General features: G+C 41.5%; 3 protein-coding genes across 4 annotated transcripts; all 3 read right to left on the reverse strand.

The window, feature by feature from the left end:
- Positions 1-2,560: 2,560 nt before the first annotated feature.
- Positions 2,561-4,863, reverse strand: LOC100821238 (60S ribosomal protein L19-3). 2 transcript variants are annotated; one of them, XM_003557904.4, is made up of 5 exons: positions 4,642-4,845; positions 3,627-3,749; positions 3,229-3,542; positions 2,932-2,984; positions 2,561-2,844 (listed from the first exon to the last, which is right to left on the reverse strand). In XM_003557904.4, exons 1-5 carry the CDS (start codon positions 4,751-4,753, stop codon positions 2,820-2,822), a joined length of 627 nt encoding a protein of 208 aa, XP_003557952.1. In that variant the 5' UTR covers positions 4,754-4,845; the 3' UTR covers positions 2,561-2,819. The 2 variants fall into 2 exon arrangements, with proteins under 2 accessions (XP_003557952.1, XP_010228646.1); XM_010230344.3 differs by having other exon boundaries at positions 3,229-3,749; positions 4,642-4,863.
- Positions 4,864-8,285: 3,422 nt separating this feature from the next.
- Positions 8,286-15,416, reverse strand: LOC100821540 (fumarate hydratase 1, mitochondrial). Its single transcript, XM_003557905.4, has 17 exons — positions 15,150-15,416; positions 14,889-15,006; positions 14,231-14,380; positions 13,867-13,977; positions 13,704-13,787; positions 12,408-12,506; positions 12,262-12,312; positions 12,134-12,183; positions 11,419-11,500; positions 10,826-10,920; positions 10,667-10,733; positions 10,518-10,568; positions 9,753-9,848; positions 9,461-9,559; positions 9,340-9,369; positions 9,186-9,251; positions 8,286-8,830 (listed from the first exon to the last, which is right to left on the reverse strand). The coding sequence occupies exons 1-17, from the start codon at positions 15,296-15,298 to the stop codon at positions 8,744-8,746; spliced, it is 1,485 nt and encodes a 494-aa protein (XP_003557953.1). The 5' UTR covers positions 15,299-15,416; the 3' UTR covers positions 8,286-8,743.
- A 1,785-nt stretch (positions 15,417-17,201) lies between these two features.
- LOC100821851 (alanine--glyoxylate aminotransferase 2 homolog 3, mitochondrial) lies at positions 17,202-20,006 on the reverse strand. The gene is made up of 9 exons (XM_003557906.4): positions 19,621-20,006; positions 19,265-19,495; positions 19,002-19,172; positions 18,764-18,907; positions 18,458-18,637; positions 18,143-18,368; positions 17,944-18,057; positions 17,725-17,811; positions 17,202-17,642 (listed from the first exon to the last, which is right to left on the reverse strand). The coding sequence occupies exons 1-9, from the start codon at positions 19,798-19,800 to the stop codon at positions 17,599-17,601; spliced, it is 1,377 nt and encodes a 458-aa protein (XP_003557954.2). The 5' UTR covers positions 19,801-20,006; the 3' UTR covers positions 17,202-17,598.
- Between the last annotated feature and the right edge of the window lie 2,491 nt (positions 20,007-22,497).

Below are 22,497 nucleotides of genomic sequence, written 5' to 3' on the forward strand. Positions count from 1 at the left end.
TGGTCCAAGATCTGAAGAAACTGAGTGCAGAGAAGAGTAAAGCTGTCGATGAGAAGATGAAACCAGAGCTGAAGATTGCAGACATGGTGCATGAGATGGAGCAGGTTGCAAAGTAGAAAAGGAGGTCATTTCGTTGCCGGCTGTAGGAATATGAAAATTGGTTCATGATAGCAGTTACAGTTGCAGTTACCTTAGCTAGTGTTTTAGTTGTAACTCTAGCTGTGAAGTAATGGATTTGAATGTGTGTATGTGTAATGAATATTTGTTCCAGCCCTGTTGTAGCACCTTTGAACTAATGAATTTTCATATGTATTGAATCCTAGTATGTGCAATGAATGTATTCTTTAGTATGTGCATGAAATCCTGGTGTGTGCATGTATGTATGTATGCAAGTAATGAAAGATGATGACAGCAGTGCATTTAACAGCATTCCAAATTCCAGCAAGAGTATAAGAGCAGTGCATGTATGTATGTGTGCAAGTAATGAGAGAATTGCGCATTGCAGAACAAGATTATAACAGCATGTATGTATGTGTGCAAGATTATAGCAGCATTCAAGATTCCAGCATTCCAGAACAAGATTATAACAGCATTCCAGATTACCCTATTCCAGATTTCATCAGTTTAGCAGCATAAGTACTAACAGCAGTGCATATTACATCATAACAGTTCACAACAGTGCCAAAATGACAATTTTACAGTTCCATCATACTTGTACCATCATAGGATTACAGTTCCACAAAATATAAGTTCCATTATAGGACTTACATCTTCAAACAGTACATGCCAACTTAATAGTTCCCACTTGCTGTGAAGTACTCCATGAACTTGCCTCCTGCCACCCTCTTTCGTTTCACAGTTAGCTTCTGCCTCTGAAATTCAGGTGACTTGTATCTAGCAAGTGTTTGCCCAGTTGTGGTCCTTGGAGGTCTTGCTGTAGATGGTCCAGCCTGTGCAGCTTGCCTTCTCCTAGTCATTGGGCCAACTGGAGGAGCTGCAGCTGCCTTACTTGTGGCCCTTGGAGCTTTGAATGCTACCCTCTTTGGAGCAGGTGCTGGACTAGGAGCTGCAGCTGTGGTTGCTCTTGATCTTGGTGTTGATCTTGGCCTAGCAGGTGTTTATCTTGATGCAGAAGCAGCAGCATGCCTAGTAACTGACCTGGTCCTAGGTGAAGCTGGGGTTGATGTTGGTGCATTAGCAGGAGCAGCAGCAACATGCCTAGTAGCTGACCTGGTCCTAGGTGAAGCTGGGGTTGATCCTGGTGCATTACTAGGAGCAGCAGCACGGCTAGGGTCTTGGGGCTCAACTCTGTTACTCTGCAGAAATAGATGACAGTCATTAGTTAACAATAAATTAAATTAAATTTCTGCAGAAATAAATTGAATGCTAACCCTGTGCTTGTTTTTCCTTATTGCTAGCTCAGCCTTTAGTGGAAGTGAACATGTTGGGTACTTGTGTCCTTGCCTACCACAATTGGAACATGTGACGACTGTCATTCTTCCTCTGCCTTGTGGATTTTCCTTCTCATCTTGATTTTTCCTCATGTTCTTCTTCTTTCTGCCAGGGTGCACAAGGAATATAGGAGGGTCTATGTCTTCAGAATCTGTTTTAGTCTAAGCTAGCTGCCCAGGCACTGGATAGATAACCTCATTGTGTGCTAACTTGTACAGAAACATTTTGAAGAAATCACTGACATAGTCTTCAGAGCTTATTTTAGCTTTGTAAATGGCACAATTTTGGACATAATCTTCGGTGCTTTTCCTTTAGCTTTGAATCTGTATTCTCTTGTAGTATCATTTTTGGATGGTATAATTGGAATTTCACTACAATATCTTCTACACCTGGTTCGGTATAAAGGGCATGCGTGTATCCCTAGATCGATAATTCAACTCATATAATGTAAATTGTATATCTCAAGGGCTATACCGTTAGAAAATGCAACATTTTAAGTTTCTAGTGATATAATTAGTGTAATATAAAGTCCTGTTACATGGATTAAATCATCAGCCTAAGGTTATACAAGCAACAGATGATTCGCAATTGTTAACCAATCAATCTTCACTGGACCACCACAGCTACCTTTAACATTTGTGAAACCAATTCTATTAAAAACAGAACAACATGTCCGCGTCTTTTCTAAACGGGGAAATTGGCCGGGATGGCCATTTGCTGAAACACACCGCAGATCCAAAAACAGAAAGTTGACTTTCTTTGCTTGGTCATTACATTTTTATTTTTTGCTTGGGAAGGCTGTTTTGAATATATTTTTTTGTCTAATTCAAATTATGGCCATTTCAATCCGTACCTATGTGCCAATTTTGGACATTTATTTCATTACAAAATTTGTCAGCATTTCCGGTTCTTGGACCGGTGGTGTGTTTCAGCAAATAGCAGTGTGTTTGGACAAAGACCACAAAATAACAGTATGCCTTGGCCAATTTCCCCTTTATAAATCCATGGTTCCCACTAACTCATGAACACTGAACATGATCAAATTGGCTTCCACTATGAAGAGTCCCATTGATAGGAGTTGGACCGAACTAGTTATCACAGGTCAATATGAACACGAATTTGAGCACGTCACAAAGGGTAACAGCAATTGCTGCTGGTTAAGAGGACAAAATCGTACGAGCTATCACCAGCACAATTTCAAAGGAAACTTTGCATAAGCATCTAATACTACATCCAGTAGCACGAAACATAGTAACCATGGTATCTGGGATAAAGATACTTAAATACTGAACAAAACAGTTCATACTTCAAAATTTAGCTAAGACCAAACTGATTTCACTCGGTAAACAAAACGTCACGTCAGATCTTCACTTCTTTGCCTTCTTTGGTGCACTGCAACATCAGGAAGAAGCAAAAGATCAGCAACCTTAACAAAAAAATAATAATGATTTCATACAAAAACAGTATCACATCGCTTACACTGCAGTTTGAGCAGGAGCTGCTGCTGCTGGTGCAACATGTTCCCTTGGGCCCTGTTTACACAGTTAATAGTAGATTAAAAAATTTGAACAATCCATCTCGACATAAAATCTCTGAGACATTATATCAGATAGTAAAAAAATTCAGAAGCCAGCTAACATATCATTATGATATCATTCCATAGCAACCAAGCTATTGACAGAGCTGTTAGCAGAAGTTGAACTGTGAACTGGTAACTCAAACCATAGAACATCAGTTCCATCACAGCCAAGTTGAAACAATAGAACATCATCTCACCTGAGCCAGCCTTTCCTCCCTTCTAGCTATCTTCCTCTCACGGCTCGCCTTGCTCTTGGCACGCTTAGCCTCAAACTGGTCAGAGAGCGTCTTCTCTCTTGCCTTCTCAGCCTTAGACTTGTGAATGCTTTCCATAAGCACACGCTTGTTCTTGAACATGTTACCCTTGACCTTCAAGTACATGTCATGGTACATATGCTTGTCAATCTTTTTAGCTTCACGGTACTTGCGAAGGAGACGCCTGAGCACACGCATCCTTCTCATCCACAGAATCTTTGTGGGGAGCCTAGCCTCCCTGGTACCCCTACGCTTACCTAAAAACAGCAAATTGAGGTAAATATACAGATTATCGGCCATACTGATACTACAGTAGTATGAATGTTGCGGCAAAGTTATACCATATCCTGAGTGACGTCCCTTCTGCTTGGCCTCATGGGCTCTGCGTGCACGAGACCTTGAGTGGATCTTCTGGGGCTTCTTGATGATGAACCCATCCTTAACCAACTTACGGATGTTCTGGCCTGCTCAAGGAAAACAAACATTAGATAACCCTCTTGCTGTCTTGCTCACACACAAAACAGAACAAACATTAGATAACCCTCTTGCTGTCTTGCTCACACACAAAACAGAACAAACATTAGATAACCCTCTTGCTGTCTTGCTCACACACAAAACAGTTCACACTTCAAATTATTGAGGATATGGATCATATTGCACAGAAACTACAGCACTCAAACGCATAACACAACTAGTTTGGGGACCGCAATTAATTACCAACACAATCAAATTGATGGGAACAACATCAGAACAAGAGAATGACGATCCAACACTAGTCCATAGATACACAAATGGGGTTGTAACTGTGGAAGAAATCATATATTATACAGATAAAGGTTATTAGCTTTCAGCAATTTTTCCAATGCAATTCGCACTTCATCCACGTCACCTGAACTAAGTGACCACCAACCCGCACAGTATCCCCAAATTATTCCAATACAAGAAGCAATACCATGTGAGAATTATAGAATACTCAGGAGTAAGGAAACAGCACACATCGGCACTGCAGATATCACCCCTTTATATACAAAATTATCTCCCAGTTGCAACCATCCACGACGTGCTGCAAATTCTCAACCATAATAACTAGCATCAGTCTAATGTTGCGAAACGTCAAGAAACACGGTACTGCGCAAACAACCACACCACGACTTAATCAGCGTTCACCAGTCTCGGATGAGATAACAGAACTACTTGCACTAATCTAATAATACAAGGTAAATCTCCAGAATCGTCGTAGGAAGAGGTCGCAGATCAGCACAGGAGCATCAGATCTGAAGTACACGCATATGGCGACGCAACGAGACACACGAAACATAGATAAGACGAGGTTGGGGAAAGGAATGAGGTTCTCACGGGAGTTGGCCATGGAGATTTCGTTGACCTCATTGGGGTCGAGCCAAACCTTGCCCTTGCCGCACTTGAGCACGCTCGAGGCGAGCCGCTTCTGCACCTTCAGGGAAACCATCTCCGCCGCCGCCTCTCGGCTTCCTCTCCTTCTCCTCCCCTACCTAGTTCTGGGTGTGTGGCTGTGGTGGAGGCGCAGCCGGTCCAAGGGTTTGCGCCAACGGCGGCGCGGGTGGCTTTTATAGTTAGCTGCCTAGGGTTTCGTCGCCCGTCTTGGGCTTGTGTTTGGCTGGGCCAAACTAGCCCATTAACGTTCATATGTGCAGTCTTTTCTTTACAAATATGCCAGTATTAAAATTCAGTTTTCTCAGCAACAAAACTAATTCCTCTAAAAAAAGCAACAAAAATAATAATAATCAATATTCAGTTTCTGCATTGTTCGAATACATAATTTTTTATTTCTCCTAGGGACGCAAAAATGTTTATTATTGCAAGAAATCTTGTAGGTATGCATATTTGGGAGTGGTATTCACCGTGAAAAAATTATTTAATACGTGCAGATATTGTCGAGGCAAGTGGTCTGGTACCAATGAGTATTTCTCTTCTCTTTTTTTAATGATATTTTATTTTCTTTCAAACTCATATGGTGCAAGATATCATTATAAACGATGAACTGAATGCTTACACTATCTTAAAAACCCTTTATCGAGTAGTATCTCACTAACGGGTACGGCCGCGCAAAGACTCATCCAAGGGCCACAAGGGACCATGTCAAAGCACCTCTATTGGCTTGCACAAGTTCACCCACCGGTTGAGGCGTCGTCCGAGGTCGAGGGATCATGCTACTGACAGGCGTCATGATATCGCCAAAGAGTGGAGAGTGCACCATCAACGACAAACTTTCAGTGATGGACATCTAGAGTTGGCACATTGGTGATGGTCCATGCCATGGCTGACTAGGCAGGGCAGGGTAGATGCCAAACGTCTCGGTACCTCCACGGGCATTTACTCCCATCGTATTTGGTTAGCACGTGTCCAGCCCTTTTCCCTTAATCTTCCTCTCACGTAATTAGTGGATGGATGGACCAGTGTTTTTTCTCTTTTCTCTGGCTTATTCTCCTCGGAAATCCTTAGAACGCATCTCTCTGCCTCAGTTTTCTCTCTCTCCTTTGTCTCCTTCCTCGACCAGCAGCAAGGCCGCCGGCCCGCCGCCACCCTCAACTCATCCACCTCTTCGATTCCGTCGCGTCTTCAACTCTTTCCAAATATTCGCGTCTCCCTGCAGCTAGAGCTCCAAAATTTTGACCTTTAGGGTACCCTGTGACCCTTCTTAGTTCAAACAAATGAACTAGTTTTTCAAAAAGTCATGTTATTTTAAAATTTTAGTTCATTTGGTTGAACTAAGGAGAGTCTGAGGGTACCCTGAGTGTCAAAAATTTGCAGCTCTACCTGTAGCCGACCTCCACCATGGCAGCCATGGATTCCCCCGCTGCTACGCACTGGCGAGCCTGGGCTCGACCTCGCCCGCATCCCTGCGCTACCACGTGCCTTCTGGAGCAGAAGGAGAGATGGAGCTAGGCCGCGGCCTCCGCGACTACCCGCTGCAGAGGGAAGGAGAGGGGGCTAGGCCACCTCCCCGTGCCATGGACGGGGCCGGATCCGTCCGCCCTCGGCCCTGCCGACGCCAGATCTAGGCGCCCCGCCTCCAGAATTGGCCGCCGACGCCAAGAAGTGTACGCGGGGTTCGTCTTTGGATGGATGGATTCATCCGAGGACTCGATTTTTTGGTTTCTTTTTTGAATTGAGATTTTTTCGTGTACCTCGATGTTTTAGGTATCTTCTAAAATTTGTTCGATCTATGTACTCTCTCCATTCCTTAAAGATTGGCATATTAATTTTCATTAAGACAAGGTTTTGACCACAAATTACTATGTTAAAGTGTGGTTTAGATGACATGAAACCACAAGTATCATGAAGTACTTTCGATAACGAATCTAGCGATACTAATTTCATGTCATATAAACCATATCTTGACATAGTAATTTGTGTTCAAAGATTTGTCTTAATGAAAGCTAATATGCCAATCTTTAAGGAACGGATGGAGTATTATTTGTTTTTTTTGGTGATTTTGAACTCGTATATGATGTACTGCTACGAGCTCATGTACACGGTCTTGAAATGACGAGATACTTAAAAATTGTTAAGGTACATGTGATGTACCATCATGTACCATGAGTACATGACGAGGTATTAATTTTTGATAAATGTTTGTGCTGTGATTTTTTTCCTCGTACATGGAGTATAATTATGAGTTCATGTACATAGTATTTACAGACGATGTACTAAGTTTTGATGAACGGATAGATGATGAGGTACCTTGATGTATCTCTGTGTACCTTGATGTACCCGTCATAATCTGCCACGTACTACAAATTGATAAAGTACCTATCATATGCAAGAATGTACTCACGGACGAACCGGTACAAAAGTGAGAACAAAAATATGGTAGCACGCCGCATGCAAAAAGCTGTCAGCGAGAATCAGAAAAAGAGAGACACTAAAGAGAGAAAAACAAAGAGATGAAAGTTGTCAGTGGTCACATGAGAGAGAGAGATACAAGCAATGCTTTTTCTCTTAATCGCCTCTCTTTAATATAAGACACATTAAATGAACTCCCCATGTGCGTTAATGAGTGGCCAGGACGGTGGGGGTAGATACCCCCGATGGTACCGATCAACGGAAAGAGTTCCAGTACACTTTCCGTACCCGGCCTGAAGGGTGTCCACTAACGGTTCCGTTGATCGTTACCATCGAGAGTCGTAACCCGTCAAAACCAGTGGAGGAGTGGCTTTAGCACTCGTGAGTGTAGTGGTGTTCTGAGATAGTCATAAACTAGTTCAACGTGAATACTACTTAGTTCTAGTTTATGACATAGTTCTGGCTGATACTATGGAGGCGATTAAAAATATTTGTAAGAGCATCTTCAAGAGAGTCCTCATCCCATTCCCTACAGTCAAATTTGAGGATTTTGAAAAAAAAAAAAGCCCTCCAACATATGTTCCATCCCATTTCCCATCTCACGCCGTCCTCCAAATTGAGCTCAGGATTTCCCATATTGAGGAATGGCATGGGGATTTCCATATCAATCTGAGATGAGAGAGAGAAAGAAAATGGTGGGAAGGAGAGAGCTTAATTTGTCTTTTCCGAATCTTGATGAGATATATGAAATGAGATATGAGGAATATGTTGAAGAGCAAGAGAATTTGGTGAGGGTATTTTTTATAAGGAATCCCTAATAGAGGTTTTGGGGAAGCAAATATAAGGAAGGTCTTCAAGATGCTCTAAGGCGACTAAATCAGTTTTTGATCCAACGCATCTGAGGCTCCGTGTTCAGGGAAGGATGAACGAAGGGAAGTTTCGGACCGTACAAGCAAAATTGAGCAACTGCCTGGTGGATTGGAGTGAACGGCAGCTTTTAGTAAAAGAAACATTTTAAAAGTCTCGTGGCATTTAGAACGATCCTACACGATCAACAAGGCAATATTTGTGTTCGTCGCAAAAGATGCAATATTTCACTGTGCTCAAGGAAAACGTCGTTATAAATTTTTAGTTTATATATTACAAATCATGAGTATTTTTAACAAGAATCTAGCTGCCTCAATTTCATGTCACATAAATTGCATATTAGTGACACAATTGTTGGTCAAAGGATTGTGCCAATCAAAATATGCTAAAATAAACTAAGCATGGTAATTATTCTCTTTCCTTTCTATCAAAATACAGATAGAAAAGTAGCATGTTATCCCTCTGCTTTCATTTGTTCTTAAGATGAATGGTAATATTTTCCATGGACACAACACCGTATATCACTTATTACATGCCATGTGGGGGGGAAAAGATGGCATGCTGATATCGAAGAAATGGATGGCATCTATTCCAATTAATCAAACCATTGTTAATGCAAAATTAACTCTCCAATGGGCGCGAGGAAGAATTGAAGGTGTGAAATCGGCTTGCTTTATTTACGGATGAGCTTGAGGTAGTATGACAGTCCACGGCACAGGCATGACACTACCACAGGTTTAGGAACCAAGTGCCAACCTGGATGCTATCAATCAGAAGGGCCAATCATTTTCTCTGGAACAACGAGTTCATGGAATTCTTTTTCCGTCAAAACTCCAAGGCTTAAAGCAGCTTCCTGGAAAAGTCAAGAAAAAATGGGGTTAATGATAGTAATTTAAATATATGTTCCTAGCGGTACATTGTACGATAGAAAAGATTAGATAAAGCACAGGGCATTAGCATGCGTACAATCATGATGATATACCAAACCAATAACAGGCAATGAAGAGGTTGATGGTAGGCAATGCAATAAATCTAAATATCAAAGTATCAAGCATTCTAATCCAAATAACAAGATCATGGAATGTGATGCCTTGCGGAAATTCAATGGTTCCGGCAATCCAGACATAATGTGAAGTGCACACATCACATTAAGGGTAAAGTATGTGCACTATAGCAACCAGAGCAAACTGAAGAAATGCAATAATCACCTTCAGTGTTGTTCCTTCTTTGTGGGCTTTCTTAGCAACGGCTGCAGCGTTGTCATAGCCAATTTTCTGCATTCATTTGAGAATTAAGCATGAATTCTCACAATTTTTAGAACAAAAATGAAGTTAAAGACAGTAAATAGTGCATTAGACTTACAGGGTTCAAAGATGTCACCAGCATCAAAGACTGGACAAAGATAGAAAAAGTAATCAATTTATTTATTAAAAAACCATATGCTGGTGTTTCTGCAGTACTTAAGTGCAAGGACAATAGTTACCTCGTGCAATAATTGTGAAATTCTCTTGTGGTTTGCTTCTATTCCCCTCACACAGTTTTTCTCGAAGGACACAGATGCATCCCCTAATAATCTCAACGACTGTTGAAAAAAGGTTATGGTGCATAAATAAAATTATATAGCACGGTAGCCACAACAGAGAAATGAGATTGAATTTGGTAAATCGCTGTAACAAGAGGTACACAGATTTATAGAAGGGTTTATTGTGGTTATGCAAAGTAAAGTCCATAAATTAATTAACCATATCATAACATATCGAGAATAGAGATCATACTCGAAGCAATCCAGCTGCAATCATTGGCTTAAAAACATTCAGTTCAAAATGGCCATTTGAACCACCTATTGTAACACCAACGTGATTACCCATAACCTGCAATATCACAAATCCAAACAAGAGTTGTTTACCATGTTCATTATATAGATCAATGGCGAGACAAGGGGAATTCCTTATATGCCACCAAATGTTTGCTCCCAAATATCTTAGCAAGAATGATACGAAAAAAGAGACTGATAGTACATAAAATCTAAGACACAGGACCAGTCAGGTATCAAATGCATTATTTACGGAAGCTACTGTTTAAAGGCTCCTCTTATATAGAACACAGGCAGATGAAACATGCTATAATGCAGTAGTATCTTTCGTTTGATAGTCAGGTTTCTTATGAAAAGTTTAATTTAAAAGCAAGGTAAAAAGCCATTGTGTAAATAGGTAAGATCTATGTATTCTTTCCCTGCAAAAACTCAGGACTGTGCATCCCTCAGAAAGTCCTACTGCACACCTAAGCCAGCTAGATAGTAAACAAAAGCAATCCAGATGAAAAACAATAATGGAAAGGAATGTAAGATAGCAAATTAATACAGCCACTGAATATCATAGGTATATATGGGTACAAAAATGACCTAAAACTGAGAAACAAACAGTATTTCCAGTTTTCACATAAGCACGGTACTTGTCCATAAAAGCATATAGACCAAATATCAGAAAATCAATTAGACTATTGCATAGATCAAATGAGAAAACATGGTACAATTAGCACACCTGAGCACAAACCATGGTCAGAGCCTCACACTGGGTAGGATTGACTTTTCCCTGCAAAAACAAGCAGTTACAAAACAAAGCTAGACAAGAATGGTCTAATCGATAAACATGCTGAAACAAACAAATTAACACAAGGATATACTGCTTACAGGCATAATGCTGCTCCCAGGCTCATTTTCTGGTAGGCTAAGTTCACCAAGTCCACATCGAGGGCCACTGTGATCATATTAGAAATGTTGAGTGCAGCTACACAAAATATTAGAAAATTATTCGTTATCTAGAAAAGGCTACAAGATTGGACTAATGACCTTCCCAGCAAACGTATGTCATTTGCTATCTTCATAAGTGATGCAGAAATTGTGTTAACGGCACCACTGCTCTCAACAAAAGCATCGTGAGCTGCCTATTCGCGAAAAATATGATGAGATTAGCACATAATTATGTAATAATATATTCATTCCGTCCGGAAATAAATGACTTAGATTTGTATAGATTCTTATAAATCAGTCACTTATTTCCGGACGGAGGGAGTAGTAGACCAAACAGAAAGCAGAAGCTTCCCACATTCTAACTGCACAACCCAAGCAAGATAAAGGAGGCATTTGCTGTTACAGACGACAAATCTCAACAACTAGCATGAAATAAAATATTCAAAGTGAATATTAACTATTGCAGGTTAATACCTAATAAGGATCTTGAAAAAAAAATCATCTTTCATGGAAAAATACCTAATCCTTGTTTTTATGCTTTACTTAAAAATGGACCATTTTCTGCGAATATGTTGTGTGAACATTTTAACATGTGCCCCGCAATTCAGTTACACATGCCATCTTAAATGAATTTGTGTGGAACCTCCAACGCTATTGGCAATATCAGGTTAAGTGTGCACATCAGCACTAACCAGAGCTTCAAACTTGTTCTCTGCTGTCACGAAAGGTAAATCGGTTTCCTCGGCCACTGCAGCAGCAATTTTGCAATCAAATCTGAAACATCAATTACAATATTAACTAAGTAGAACAAATATCATGCACAAAGAGGTTCAGAAATGCAAGGAAGTAACAATAACTTATGTAACCATATAAATAAGAGGTAACCATTACAACTTACAAATTTGGGATAGTGCTTATTTTAAGGGTGAGTTTGGCATTGCGGTGGATTATGATAATCCAGCTTAGCTTATTCAACCAGCTTATCCCTATTTTTGTGTTTGGCTAACCAACTTTTGCCTGCTTTTGTGTGTATTTTCTCACAGCAGATTATAAAATAATTTCAGCACAGCACAGTTCAGCAATGCCAAACTGAGCCTAAGTCATTCTTCATGTCTCGTACTCAATTAGTTAAGACCAAATATCGTACATATGGTTTTGTGACAGGGTTAACCTTGAATTTGAGAGCATCGGAACTATTTTAGACTTGCAGTCTTTTTTTCATCTGGACTATTCCTGGATGACAGGGCTACAAAGATTCTCCCTCACAAAGGAGAGGTCATAAACTAATAGAAAATTGTGAAAAGGGGGGTAATTTAGAGAAAACCAAAGATTAAACTCATTAAAACGAAGTTAATGAGGAAGAATATGAGTGCAACATGTATCTGAAACAAAAACAATTGTAATTACCCTTTCTTAGTGTTCAAGCCAGTTCCAACTGCAGTCCCACCTTGAGCAAGCTGCACTCCAAGGAAAAATGTCAGCAGATACTAATTTCCGTGTGCCAGTTGAGAAGTGGAAGAACATTAGAACAGTACCTGATACATCCTTGGTAAGGTACATGCAATTCGATCAATTCCATATTTCACCTGCAAACAGGGTACAATACAATCGATAAATCTGTCTGACAATCTAAAGCATATAGTTACCAATAAGATGATAATAGATGCTGGGAGAATCGTACCTGTGTAGCATAACCACTGAACTCTTGACCAAGAGTCAAAGGGGTGGCATCTTGGGTGTGTGTACGTCCAATTTTGATAATGTCTTTAAACTCATCAGACTGTATCACCAAGTTGGAAAATTTATCAGAACATCATTCTTTTTCTCAAACAAACCAAGCAGTGTGTCATTTTCAATAAGGAGGCACAAAGAAAGCGCAAATCAGAACCTCATATTTACTATGTGCTATATGTACAAACACACCGCATGCCATCTATTTACTGATGCCAAACACGTATTATGCCATCCAAAGACCAAATCAGAATAGTGGCTTATGATAAATAAGGGAAATGGTTAAGCCAATGAATGGTCAACACACTTTGTTTTGTTGTTCTTCTTGCCGCATTCCTAACAATTGGCGAGCAAGCGAAGTGTTCAATCTTACCGTTTCTAGTGTTTATGCCTTATGGTGTATTACAGTTTGCGTTTTCAGCAAAAGAAAGTTGTATCTAAATGCTGAGTTCTCGATGCAACAAGATTTCAAGTGGAATGGACAACGACAACAGATATTTGTTCCATCCACACATTTTCGTTACAGACAATTAGATCAGAAAGGAAATTAGGAAAAGCAACCCACAGAACAATACACAAATAGGTAAAAATGAAAATATAGATTAAATAATTCCATAGATTAAATCAGAAATTTAATGCCTCGAATTTATGGGAGCACAAAAGATATTAGGCATTATGTTAAAAAAGCAATCAAAGTATAAGGATAAGATAGAAGATCTATCCATTAGCATGTAGGAATTTCCCCCAAATGATCCATGGCTCCGTGGACACCACATTAGAGCCTTGTTCATAATTTGAACAAAGAAATGACAGTGTCCAACTTTCTGTCCTCAGAGGGCCGCTAGAGCGGTTTGTATGGAGTAAGCAGCTGCTACAATGCAGCCAAGACATGTTCTCAAGTAAAGTCAAAACTCAGAAGTATCCAAGATTGGGCAGATAAAAGCTTCGCCATTCTGAAATTTTAAATTCTAACACATTTGTTTGTCTAGGCTGCCTAGAAATTCCCTTCGAGAGTTTCAGCACACTCCTTTTAAGTATAAATGTCTTGAAATTGAATGCCTTGGCACAAGTCTGAATAAACAGTAGAAGCTGAGACAAGTTTGAAGGTAAATTGTGGTTTAAGATTCGGACTGCTACAAACTGGAACCAAGTCCATAAGTGAAAAGATAGGCACAATTGCTATATTAAAGGTACAAGACTGGCACTATAGTTAATGATGCCACAAAAGAAAAGTAGAACATTTTACCTTTGAGTGGAGTGACTTATGTAACTGCTCCAAGCTTGGGATAAACCTTGAATTGATCTCTACAGCTGCTGCTATGTGCATAACCTGAAAACCTCAACAATATGACACATACACCTTCAGAGGAAATCAGTGAAATGAAGATAAGAATGTAGCAAACGCTTACCGTGGGAAATGTATCATTTGAGGACTGCGACCTATTCACATGGTCATTAGGGTGTACAAACTTATCACCACGCTTATGTCCAAGTATCTCAGCTGCCCTATTTGCAATTACCTGGAGAAACATATCATAAATAATAATGGCACAACATATGAAAACCAAATTGAGCCTACATGTTCACAAGAGAATCAACTTAGTGATTAACAATTTTTTTTTCATATAACCAATCGATAAAGTTTGCCCATTGTTTGGACTGTAGAACTACTCACATTTGGCAAGGATTACCAATCCATATTATTCACAACAATAATAGTGATCATGAAATACAGAATGAATACATGCTTTGCTGCATGTGTAGGACACGGACCTCATTGGCATTCATGTTGCTTTGTGTGCCACTGCCAGTTTGCCAGATAACAAGCGGAAAGTGATCATCCAACTTTCCTTCCGCGACCTCCTCAGCTGCCTGCATTATTGCCTTCCCAATTGTTGGATCAAGGCCATACTCCATATTCACCTTGAAAAGTCAAAAGCGCTTTGATAAGCCCTCCATGCATAGATGATACTACTAGTTAAGAATCAAAACAAACCACCTAAATGAAATCTTGGCTTACTCAGAATCTTCTATCCACACTAACAGGGCACTAAGTAATATTTCTAAATGTTAGTGCAATCTGACTTTTCGAAACCAAAATACGAAACATATACCCTGTATGGTATTTGATTAACCGCAAGATTAGAAGCAAACTGAAACCAGTCAGTAAAAATACAGAACTTCTTTGCCCTGTACTCCATGGAACAAAATATAATTGCAACAAAACTAGCCTAGTTCATTTTTAGCCAGGAAGATCCAGTGATTTCAAAATAACGGTTTCCTCCTACTGTAAAATGCTACATAGCCACCAACTGTTTACAGAAATAAAAATCGCTTCCAAGCTTGCGGTGCTCTGCAAGGACAAGCAGCATATAACGCCCCGATCCTCTCATACACACGCAGTTATTAAACGAACAGACTCGCTTTATACCTTAGCGGCGCACTTTTTGAGCACGCCAAAGGCGCGGATGATAGGCACCGGCATCCGCTCGCGCTCGCCACCGATGTCAAAATTCTGCAGCGATCTCTGCGTCTGCGCCCCCCACAGCCTACCGGCAAAAAAAGGACATCAGCAACATCCAGATCAACCAAGCCCGGCACACGAACAGATCAAAGTCACACCCAACTGGTTAACGCTACGAATCCCACAAGATCATCGAGGCAATATCCTGGGAAATTAGAAACCACGTACTTGTCGCTGGGAACACGGATGGGGCCGAATGTGTCGCGCTCCTCGCGGAAGCCGGTGGAGATCGGGCGGGTCAGCGCCGGGCGGAACAGCAGTGCGGCCGCCGACGGCGAGCCGGACGCGCCCGCGAGGCGCCGCAGAACCATCGCCATCTCGGGGCCCTCTCGTAGGTTTCCGCGCCTCGTGGAGCGGAGCGCAGGGAAGCGGCGGCTGGTGAACGGGACTGGGGAGGAGGGAGAAGCGGGTGGGTCGTGGACGGGAGGGAGGAACAGAGGAAGGTCGGAATGAGGAAGGGAAGCTCTTAATGGGCTGATCTGGCACGTGCGTTCTGCATCGGGTGGTGCGGGATTGTTTCCAATTTTGCCTTGGAGGAAAAGTTGGTTCTGATGGGCTCCGCTAGCTAAATATTCTTCTTCCTTTTCCTGCTCTCAAGAACGTTGCTTGTAGACCGCATGGAGAAAATATTGGTCAGCAAACTCCTATTGCAACTTTTTTGTACGTTTTGCATGTTGTCTCCGGCTCACATCACAAGTCAACACATAACTTCACAATCTTACGTAATCTGTTCGGTTCGCATGTTGTATCATTTCTTACAACAGAAGGAGGCGGGGAGGGGACAGACCACCGCTACCGATTGCCTCTTTTATATCATTGTAGGATTGTAGAATACATTTTTATCTGTTTATTGCAGCATTTCTAAAACCAGACAGTGAACCAGCGGTTCGAGTGGTAAAAAGCTGAACCGAGAGCCTGTCCGGTTTTTAAAACTATTCATCACACCAACAAAATAAATCTGCATCCATTACCAAATAGGACGATTCAGTTTGGTGTTCGCTTATCTTCTTATATCTCTCTAGCGTGCAGGCTTTATGTTTTAATTATACACTAGCGAGATACCCGTGCTTTGTTACGGATAAAATAAAATAAACTGCTCTCTAAAGATAAATTGAATTAAAAACACTATTATATATTTATGACACTTGTAATTTTATCATAATTTTGATAGAAAAGATCATTGCTATCTTAATTATTTAATGATCAAATTGTTTATGTTAGAGGTTGATCAGTACCCATTTTGTAGTTTAAATTACATGTATTTTGGTGCTGATCATGCTTAATTTTGAGCTTTTCGAATTTGAATTTGAACTAATTAATTCATAAACGGCCAAATCTGCCATTTTACAGCATTGCTTGTTCTTTTGCAAAAGGGTGCGAAAAGGCACCAAAATATTCTTTTTACTACATCATGAAGCAAAAAGGAGCAGAAAGCAAAGAGAGGAAGAAGCTAGAAGGGGTGATCAAGCAAAAAGGTGTGAAAAAAGAAGGATCTTCTTCAGCATCAAGCTTAGGAAAGCAAGAGCTTCTTTGCTTAAATAGGAGAGCATGTATGGCATTGTACCGCCCCTGCGTGAGACACAACCAAGAGGAGAGAAAAGTGAGAAGGAGGGGAAAGTAGGAAGGAGAGAAGAGAAGAGAAGAGAAAGGAAGCCATGGAAAGGGCTGGAATTTCCTGTTAGCGATGAAGCCCTGAAGATCCCAATCTTCCCTGTCTACTTCCCTGCTTCTTCTCCTTAAGCTAATCGGTGACAAAGTCTAGTTCTTCCCTGTCTTAATTCTTTGCTTACTTGCTGTTGTGTGTAACCTGAATCTGAGATCTAAGTGATGTAATCTTTCCTTTTCTAGTGAAATTGTGCTGAGATCTATGTTGTTTTGTGTACTTCATGATCATGTTCTTGCTGTTGAATTCTAGTTAAAATTCAGTCAAAGTGTTCAAGTCTCTGTGTTTGTGCTGTTTAATCTGTGATTCAGTTTATATCTCCTCAGATCTGAACTCTTCCCTGTCTAAAACATCTTGCTTTTTTCCCTTTCTAAGTAATCTGCTTGCTGTAGTTGATTTTGTTGCTTAAGTTAGTGTTAAATCTTCAACTTTATAAACCAAAAAACACCAAAAACATAAGTTATTGTAGCTATCACTTTGTTTTAGTTCTGAATTTGCAACCAAAACAATATGTGAGGCTAGCTTTGAGAAGTTGTTGTGACTCAGAACTCACTCCCTGTGGAGAACCGACAAAACGCTACTATATTTGCACTGGTCAGAGGCGGTGAGTTTTTTTTACATACCACCGCCACCAATTGCCTCATTATAGGAGTAGTGATAATGAATGGATGGCAGACAGCTTTTAAAAACAACACCTCCTTCTATATTACTCCACTTCATAAAACAAGATGAAGTGAAAAGACAAATAGAAGATAAAATTGCCAAAATACTGCTCTCCAGACAGGCAAACACTATCGACGTCTCGATGCCAAATTAATATCTTATACTCCTTACAAGTTTGTCTTATACAAGCTGCATCAGGCCAGATTCGTTCACCGATTCTTCATTTTTTGTTCAAAAGTGCAGAACCTAATTTTCAGATCTCCGAGCCAGAGGCCCATTGCAAGTGCCTGTTCAGAGTTTTGACAGCGCGATGTCCATCACATCAACGAAAAAATCTGCATTCATTACCAAGTAGGAACATTAATATCTGCCTAAATGTTATACAACACAGGAATCCAACTGGATGGAGCAACCTACCAGCGTCTTCCTTGGTGAAGCACAGAGGGGGAGTGATCCTGAAGACGTTCCCGTAAAATCCCCCTTTTCCCACAAGAACACCCATGTCTGCTCAACCCAAACCATCGTCAGAAATGAGAACACCACTATTGCAAAATTTAATAATATAATGCTTTGTACTCAATTAATATTCAGGTTGCCGCCAAGTGGGAGCAAATTACAGAAATCGCCAAGTACTACCTTTCATGTGTTCCATGGCACGGCAAATCTCGTCTTTTGCCGGGGTCTTGAGCTGCCGATCGGTCACAAGCTCAACACCGAGCATGAAACCGGTTCCTCTCACGTCACCAATGACTACAAGAACAATCAGATCAATTCACTGTGAGAACGTCCAATAAATATTAAAAATGGCAGGACCAGGTGAAACAGATGCACATACTTTCATGCTTCTCCTGGAGGCCACGGAGACGGTCTTTGAGGTAGGAGCCGACGATGAAGGCGTTCTCCTGGAGCTTCTCCTTGTCGAGCACCTTGAGGACAGCGAGCCCGCCGGCGGTGCAGAATGGATTGCCGCCGAACGTGTTGAAGTAGCTGCGCCGGGTCAGGACCTGCGCAATCTCCGGTGTCGTCACCACGGCGCCCAGAGGGATGCCGTTGCCGATACCCTGCGTCGCAAATGCCAACCGTGATCATCAGGAAATAAAATGACAAGTGATGTCGTGTGCAGTCTGCGCCTCTCATTGCTGTCGCGCACCTTTGCCATGGTCACAATGTCAGGGATCACGCCGTGGGTCTCGAACCCCCAGAAGTAGCTGCCGACGCGCGCGAAGCCCGCCTGGACCTCGTCGGCGATGCAGAGGCCGCCGGCCTTCCTGACGGTGTCGTACGCCAGGGGCAGGTAACCAGGTGAGACCTCCACGATGCCACCAACGCCCTGCAATTAATATCAGCGAAAGGGGAAAAGGACTAATCAACTCTGCTCAGTGCTCACGTCATGTCCACTTGGAGTACTACTTTCATGAGAAGGAAGCTCATTGTGGCAGTGAGTTGGTCGGTGCACCTGGATGGCTTCAGATATGAAGCCAGCGACGTGGCCGGTGGTGCCGAACTCGATGATCTCCTTCACATCTCGCGCGTACTTCTCAGCGTCCGAGCCGAAGGCGCCTCTGTACGGGTCCGGGTTAACGGCATGGTGCACGCCACTCTTCGGCGACGCGTATGAAATGATCAAAGATAAGGTTCAGCATTCAGCAATTCTAGTTGCGCTGTGCCTCCTTCCGGCTGGTATTTGATCATACCTGAATAACATTGAATTTCCAGTTCTTCTGTGCGGTCGCGCCCATGGTGGCTGCAGCGTTGCCGTGGTAGGAGTTCCGGAGAGATATGATGTCGTGGGAGCCGGTGTACATCCGCGCCATCATAATGGCGAGCTCGTTGGCCTCCGTCCCGGAGTTGGTGAAGAAGACAACCTATCGTAATATCGTTGAAACACACTTGGTCAAGGTAACGCACGAGCAACACTACTTGCAACGCGACAAATGCTACAAAAGTACAAGCGTGCCTTGAGATCGCCGGGCATCTTGGAGGCCAGCGCCTCGGCGAAGTCGGCGATGGCGTGGTTGAGGTAAAGCACGGTGGAGTGCTGCAGGCGCTTGGCCTGCGCGGTGATCGCGTCCACGATGTCCGGGTGGCTGTGGCCGCAGCACACGGTGGCGATGCCAGCGAACGCGTCCAGGTAACGCCGGCCGTGCTCGTCGTACAGGTACTGCATCTTTCCCTCCACGATATTCAGCTGCATGATCCAAGAACAACATTACAACAGCACAATTCTTTTTGGTTAAGCACAGTTCCAACTTCCAACTGAATAATACTGGCACAATTACTAGCAACATGCGGGAAAGAAGGAGGCCGACTTACGGGCTTGGAATAGAAATGGAACAGGGACGGGCTGAGGAACTTGGCGCGCTTCCGGGCGATCTCGGCGGCGGTCGGGCCGTCATAGGGAAGCGGCACATGGTAGAAGGCCGGCATTCTCGGCACGTCCGCCGTCCTGACCGCCGCAGCCAGCCTAGAGAATCTCCTCACCATGCCCTGCATCTGTCGTATCCACCTGAAGAAATTTTATGTTGCCTGTGTCTCCAACTTATAACGTACTCTCCAACTTAGTAACCCTGAAGAATCCGAGAGAAGTTATATCTATTTCCTCTTCTTCTAGATCATGATCCGGTTGCAGTTCACTTCCCTTCAATTTGGTGCAGGCGAGTAAGGTGGAATCTGGTGTGTAGGGAAGTTCAGGAGACGGGGTGTGGAGGTGTTTATAACGTGGCGGAAGCTGCAAAAAAAAAATGTTTTGCTTCTTGAAACGGCGACAATAATTGTGTGGCCGAATTTTAGGATGCTCCAAAAGTAATATGAATTGTTTATTTTTGCATGATAAGTATGGATAATATTACTGCTAGTATCTTTAGGAAGATAAGATGTTAAAGTGGTCTTTAGGGCACTCCCAATGCATCATATCTTACATTGTATCTACAATATTAAGTATATGTTTAGATACAACTCCTCTAATGCTTTGTATCTTACTGTCGTATCTAAACATACTCTTATCTATTATGTTTTGTGAGAGAGAAATTATGAATTACTTTGGGTTTAGCGCTAAGAGTTGCATCTAGATTAAGATACATACCTCTCTCTTTCTTCTTTAAAGAAAGTGCCACATTGGATTTTTGATTAGGTAGCATCTTAAGATACAGTACACCTTGGAGCATTGAGAGGCCCTTACTCTCCATACGAACTACCACGAAGTCCCGTATAATTGCCCGAAAATATATTCAATCGTATTTAGTTTCTTACAACTCCATATTATTATCTCCATTCTGGTATACAAGGTCCGTCTTAAAAATCCTGAAATCTCAATATACAATGTCATTCTCTCCTTTTTACCACCTCTCATCTCAAACCACCCAATGCGTCGTCTGCTATGTTTTTGACTAGCCAATGCACCAAGAAAAATGATACCTAGTTAATACATGAGATTTAATGCTTCATCCAACACTTATCAGATCCTTTGTGATTACTCCCTCCGATTCTAAATTCATATCGTTGTTTTAGTTATATCGGAAATGTTTTACTATTTTGAAGGGAGTACATGATTTTGAAGATGCACCTTGTATATCGGAAATTTTCATCCAACAATTTAGGATCGGAGGGAGTACATGATTTTGAAGATGCACCTTGTATATTGGAAATGTTTTAGTATTTTTAAATGAATTCCTAATCAATGATAACTTTTCGTTATTTGTATGTGACATTACACTAGAATAAGAAATCGGTACTTAGTTGTTTATAGGAGCCAAAATGTTGTGTTTGCAAATGATGTCAATCATTATTTCAGATTGTGCGGCTAAACGTTTCTGTTGTCAGTCTTTGTGACAATTTCTCTAAATATAAGTTTTAGACGGAACCTAACTGGAAACAAATGGACAATATGGTTGCATTTGGTCCAATGCTTGATGATGTTTCCGTTTTCTGGTGAACCACATATATTTGTTTGAAGTCTCTCTTCCTTCGGAATTTTTTTTGTAAAGTCTTTGTACGCTGACTTTATGGAAGAGCAAATGGTTTGTCATCGAAAATACCTCTGAAAGTTAAAAATTTCATAAAAGAATGAAGATTTTTATGTGGTTTCTCGAGCACAAAGTAATTTTAACTAAAGAAAACCTGGCTAAAGGAATTGGGAAGGGAGCTTAAAATGTTGTTTCTGCGAGATGAGACTATAGAACATATTTTTTTTCTTGTTCTTTAGCTCGCATTGTGTGGCACATTATTTCTATTACTTTTAGTTTACCTCCACCGACCTCGATTACTAATCTGTTTGGGAATTGGCTCAATGGGTCAGGGAAAAAGATCAAGCCTCATATTCGAATGTGAGTTTTGGCTTTCTTTTGGCTATCCGGAACTACATAAATAATATTGTTTTTGATAAAACCATAGTTTCATATTGTTTGCAGGTTAGATTTTGTTTAGAGAAACGGAAAAGAGCATAAACTTAACATAAGGTGCCAAGCGTGTAGGCGGCCACTACTATGCACCTTTGATATCCGTCTATGCCACCTTGCATTCAGCTATGCTACCTGGTTGTGCAAGCATACATGCACCTTATCTTCAAGGCCACACATTGGATTCGGCTACGGGCTCTCCCTGCTCGTTAGCGGGAGCCTTTGGATATCGGCAGGGGCGATAGGCCCCAAACAGCCGGGGCCGCAGCCTGAAGTGCAGGAGCGTTTTCTTTTGGTGATTTCACAATTTGGTATGGATCTTGCTTACTAATTCTAGTGATTTGGAGCAACGGCCGTCTCGAGGAAACTCAGCTACTCCCTCCCTCCAACAAAAAATGTCCCAAGTCTGTCAAAATTTGAATATATCTAGACATGACTTAATGTATAGATGTATTCAAATTTAGTCAAAGTTGAGACATTCTTTGTTGGATTTTGCATGATTGTTTTAATTGCCTCCCCATGAACAGGAGCTAAAGTTAGCATCTTCCTGTTTCCATGAACCTGGACGGTTTCCGTTCTGGGATCACAAACAAAAAGGATAGAAGGCGGTGTAATACAATTTTAGCGAATGCGTGTTATCTAGGTGACTCCAAATCTCGCCTGGTTCATTGAACGTAGACATGGGGGACGGTAAAATCTGATGCCGTTGGAAACATGCATGGGAAAAAGCGAGGTATCTATACAACCTATGGCGTTTGGTGTTTGTTGTGTACTTTCTCGGTGATTAAAATTTGTC

The sequence above is a fragment of the Brachypodium distachyon genome, chromosome 1, assembly GCF_000005505.3.
Source record: "Brachypodium distachyon strain Bd21 chromosome 1, Brachypodium_distachyon_v3.0, whole genome shotgun sequence".
NCBI lineage: Eukaryota > Viridiplantae > Streptophyta > Magnoliopsida > Poales > Poaceae > Brachypodium > Brachypodium distachyon.

Excerpts from the sequence above, each read along its gene's own strand:
- LOC100821851 (XM_003557906.4), bottom strand. The coding sequence starts at position 19,800 with ATGCAGGGCATGGTGAGGAGATTCTCTAGGCTGGCTGCGGCGGTCAGG. Across the intron at positions 19,496-19,620 it reads TCCATTTCTATTCCAAGCCC|CTGAATATCGTGGAGGGAAA; the intron begins GTAAGTCGGCCT and ends TGGATCATGCAG. Across the intron at positions 17,643-17,724 it reads CTTCACCAAGGAAGACGCTG|ATTTTTTCGTTGATGTGATG; the intron begins GTAGGTTGCTCC and ends TAATGAATGCAG.
- LOC100821540 (XM_003557905.4), bottom strand. The coding sequence starts at position 15,298 with ATGGCGATGGTTCTGCGGCGCCTCGCGGGCGCGTCCGGCTCGCCGTCG. Across the intron at positions 9,849-10,517 it reads TGACCATGGTTTGTGCTCAG|GTTATGGGTAATCACGTTGG; the intron begins GTGTGCTAATTG and ends GTGATATTGCAG. Across the intron at positions 8,831-9,185 it reads AAGAAGGAACAACACTGAAG|GAAGCTGCTTTAAGCCTTGG; the intron begins GTGATTATTGCA and ends TGACTTTTCCAG.
- LOC100821238 (XM_010230344.3), bottom strand. The coding sequence starts at position 4,753 with ATGGTTTCCCTGAAGGTGCAGAAGCGGCTCGCCTCGAGCGTGCTCAAG. Across the intron at positions 2,985-3,228 it reads GGGAGGAAAGGCTGGCTCAG|GGCCCAAGGGAACATGTTGC; the intron begins GTGAGATGATGT and ends CTGTGTAAACAG. Across the intron at positions 2,845-2,931 it reads GCTCCTGCTCAAACTGCAGT|TGCACCAAAGAAGGCAAAGA; the intron begins GTAAGCGATGTG and ends CTGATGTTGCAG.